The sequence below is a fragment of the Mesocricetus auratus genome, unplaced genomic scaffold (assembly GCF_017639785.1).
Source record: "Mesocricetus auratus isolate SY011 unplaced genomic scaffold, BCM_Maur_2.0 Super-Scaffold_100014, whole genome shotgun sequence".
Taxonomy (NCBI): Eukaryota; Metazoa; Chordata; class Mammalia; order Rodentia; family Cricetidae; genus Mesocricetus; species Mesocricetus auratus.
In genome coordinates this window covers 49,783,934-49,786,996 of record NW_024429197.1, presented here as the reverse complement: position 1 = coordinate 49,786,996, position 3,063 = coordinate 49,783,934, and the positions used below count along the sequence as shown (strand labels likewise).

General features: G+C 38.2%; 1 protein-coding gene across 1 annotated transcript; it reads left to right on the top strand.

Annotated features, from left to right (window-relative positions):
• The first annotated feature begins 458 nt into the window (after positions 1–458).
• LOC101836898 (interferon alpha-12-like) lies at positions 459–1,245 on the top strand. The gene has a single exon (XM_005074336.2). The coding sequence runs from the start codon at positions 497–499 to the stop codon at positions 1,067–1,069; it is 573 nt and encodes a 190-aa protein (XP_005074393.2). The 5' UTR covers positions 459–496; the 3' UTR covers positions 1,070–1,245.
• Positions 1,246–3,063: the final 1,818 nt, after the last annotated feature.

Sequence of the window (3,063 nt, the reverse complement as noted above, 5' to 3'; positions counted from 1 at the left end):
GATCAATTATTATTAGTATACACTTAGAAAAACAATTTGAAACAAAATTTACAGTACATTTTCAGTAACTATACATAAAAAATACATCTGACCCAGAAATTCAATTCCACCATTAAATTCAAGAGCATTTCAGTACAATTATTACATGAAAGTTTTCATTTTTTACATATGAGTAATTTCACACATGTAAGGGATATCTGTGATAAAAAACAACGATAATTTATAAATAAAATCCAAAGAAGCCTTTCTGAAGGCAGCAGTAAAAGTTGAAGTAATAAGGAAAACAAAAATGATTAAAAAGAATTACAAACATTAGCAGAGATTGACTAAAGAATGTGAAAAGGATGTGGGAAACTAATGGGAGGGCATTCAGAAAATGGAAACTAGGGCTTTCTCTTATTTAAGATAGATGGTCACAGCATGGTCTTCAGAGAACCTGTAGGGGAAGGTCAGGACTACATAGCCAAAGGGACCAGCAGCATCTGCAACATTCACAATGGCCAGGCCCTGTGTTTTGCTGTTGATCCTAGTGGTGATGAGCTACTGGTCAACTTGCTCTCTGGGATGTGACCTGCCTCAGACTCATAACCTCAGGAACAAGAGAGCCTTGACACTCCTGACACAAATGAGGAGACTCTCTCCTCTCTCCTGCCTGAAGGACAGAAAGGACTTTGCATTTCCTCTGGAGAAGGTGGATGTCCAGCATATCCAGAAGGCTCAAGCCATCCCTGTCCTGCAGGAGCTGACCCAGCACGTCCTGATCCTCTTCAGCTCACAGGACTCATCTGTTCCTTGGGAGACAGCCCTCCTAGACACATTCTGCACTGACCTCTACCAGCAACTCAGTGACCTGCAAGCCTGTCTGATGCAGCAGGTGGGGGAGCAGGAACCTGCCCTGAGCCAGGAAGACTCCCTGGTGGCAGTGAGGAAATACTTCCAGAGGATCACTGTGTACCTGAGAGAGAAGAACCACAGCCTCTGTGCCTGGGAGGTGGTCAGAGCAGAAGTCTGGAGAGCCCTGTCTTCCTCAGCCAACTTGCTGGCAAGATTGAGTGAGGAGGAGGAGTAAGTCCTGAGCAAAGTGGAGAGGACTCTCCTGGACTAGGACACTGCACCTCACTGCTCACATTCTGCAGTCTCAAAATTCTCACTCATTTTGTCATGGACTCAATCAACCTGCCTAGATGTTTCAGCAGCTTTGAGCAATGTTCCTATCCACCTGTGAAGTCACTTGTTCTCCATTCAATCGGATTCATTCATTCATTCATTCATTCATTTATTTATGCAATGTAATATATTTTGATATGTTATATATGTAATATGATATTGATTAGTATTTTATATAAAGTATTTCAAAATCAATCTTATTTTATTTGTTAATTTTTTACTTCTTTTCAAATTGTTAATATTTAAACTGGTATTCTGCAGAAAATATTATATACATAATCAGGGTACAAGGTATTCTTTGTTCAGGTGATACTACATCATCTTCAGACAAGTGTATAAACCCATCTCATACTTCTAATACATTGCTTGTAAAATCCTGTCTTTCCATTTCTCATGCTTTATTGCTTCTGTATGTACACTCACCATGCTGTTCAGCAGTGAGCCAGATTGTCCTGTTCCTGTCAAATTGTGAGTCCTCTTTGACCAAGTTACTCTAGTACCTAGCAATCTTCCCTCAACTCTAGGAGTTTGAATATTTACAGAAACAAATATTAGTTGAGTTGTGTACCATGAAAATAGTGCACACTGCAATAACTACCCACCCCATGTACCACTGACAAATGCCCTGAGAAGAGGTTTGGCAATCAACCCATTCATAATAGTCTCAGGAAATATCCCTGAAACAAACTTAGCCAGAGATTTGCAATGTGTATAAAGAGAATGCTTTAGAACCCCACTATTGCCTCCTAGTTTTATGTGCTATCTTCTTATTAAAAATATTTTTCATAGTTGTTGAATATCCAAGTTTTGTACTTTTTTAAGTGAGAAGTTTTATTAGACAGGGAGGGAAGGGGAAGGAAAGAGAAAAGAGATAAAGAGACACAGAGACAGAGAGAGGACAGAAGAGAAGAGGGAGACAGGAAAAGTCCTGTCTGCCCCAGGGGAAGGACAGGAAAGACCAAGTTTTGTACTTTAAAATTTTTAAATCTTTCACAAATAAACATAAAAATGCAAGGAGGCCATTTTGATTGTGATACATTGACTCTCAAAAGCATAATCAGTTTTATATCATATTAATTATATTTCTAAGACTATTTAACTTCAAATTCAAGCATTACTATCATTATTGCTATAGTCTCCCCATTCGAATGACAGGTCATTTTTTTGGTTTCATTTCAAGTGGAATCATACTTTTTGGCTCACACCAACATTAGGAATTGCTTTCTAGGAAAGTAGAAAAGAGGAACAAAACTTAGGAAGTGAAGAAGAATTAGATGGGAATGATGTGATCTTCTGTGTTTTTGTTTGTTTCATTCCCTCTCTCTTTCTTCACTGTGTAATAAAGATGATGAGAGGGTCAAAAAGCAGGCATCCATCATTATAGTACCTCCTCAGTAGTAAAGTTAAATGAAAAAATGATACACAGTTGAAGAACGGAAATCTCTTCTTTCTGACAGAGTAGCCTGAACATCTCTACCACCAACTTTTTCATTTAGACTAAAACACAAGTGGATTGACATCCATCAGGGAAGTTTACCAGGTAACTGATAACCAAGCAAGAGTACACATCAGTGTGTCCTGTATGTTCACCTAGTAATTCATGCATAGCAACCACTCATTAAGTGCTGATACTAAAATACTAGTTGGTTAAAAAGCAAGTATATCAACTAAATTGATGTTAAGACAAACTACATATTTCCATCAATATAGACAACCCAGTTTTTTCTATTAACATCTGGGACTCCTCGACACTCTGATACCTGCTCATGTGAATTATGTCTGAAAACAAAACCCTGTTACATGATCAACTAGAGATAGAAGCAGTACTCTTCTAGGATTTATGAAACTTAAAACAAGAGGATCTGACTTATTGTTTGTGTTCTGATGTCATTCTTG

Excerpts from the sequence above, each read along its gene's own strand:
- LOC101836898 (XM_005074336.2), top strand. The coding sequence starts at position 497 with ATGGCCAGGCCCTGTGTTTTGCTGTTGATCCTAGTGGTGATGAGCTAC.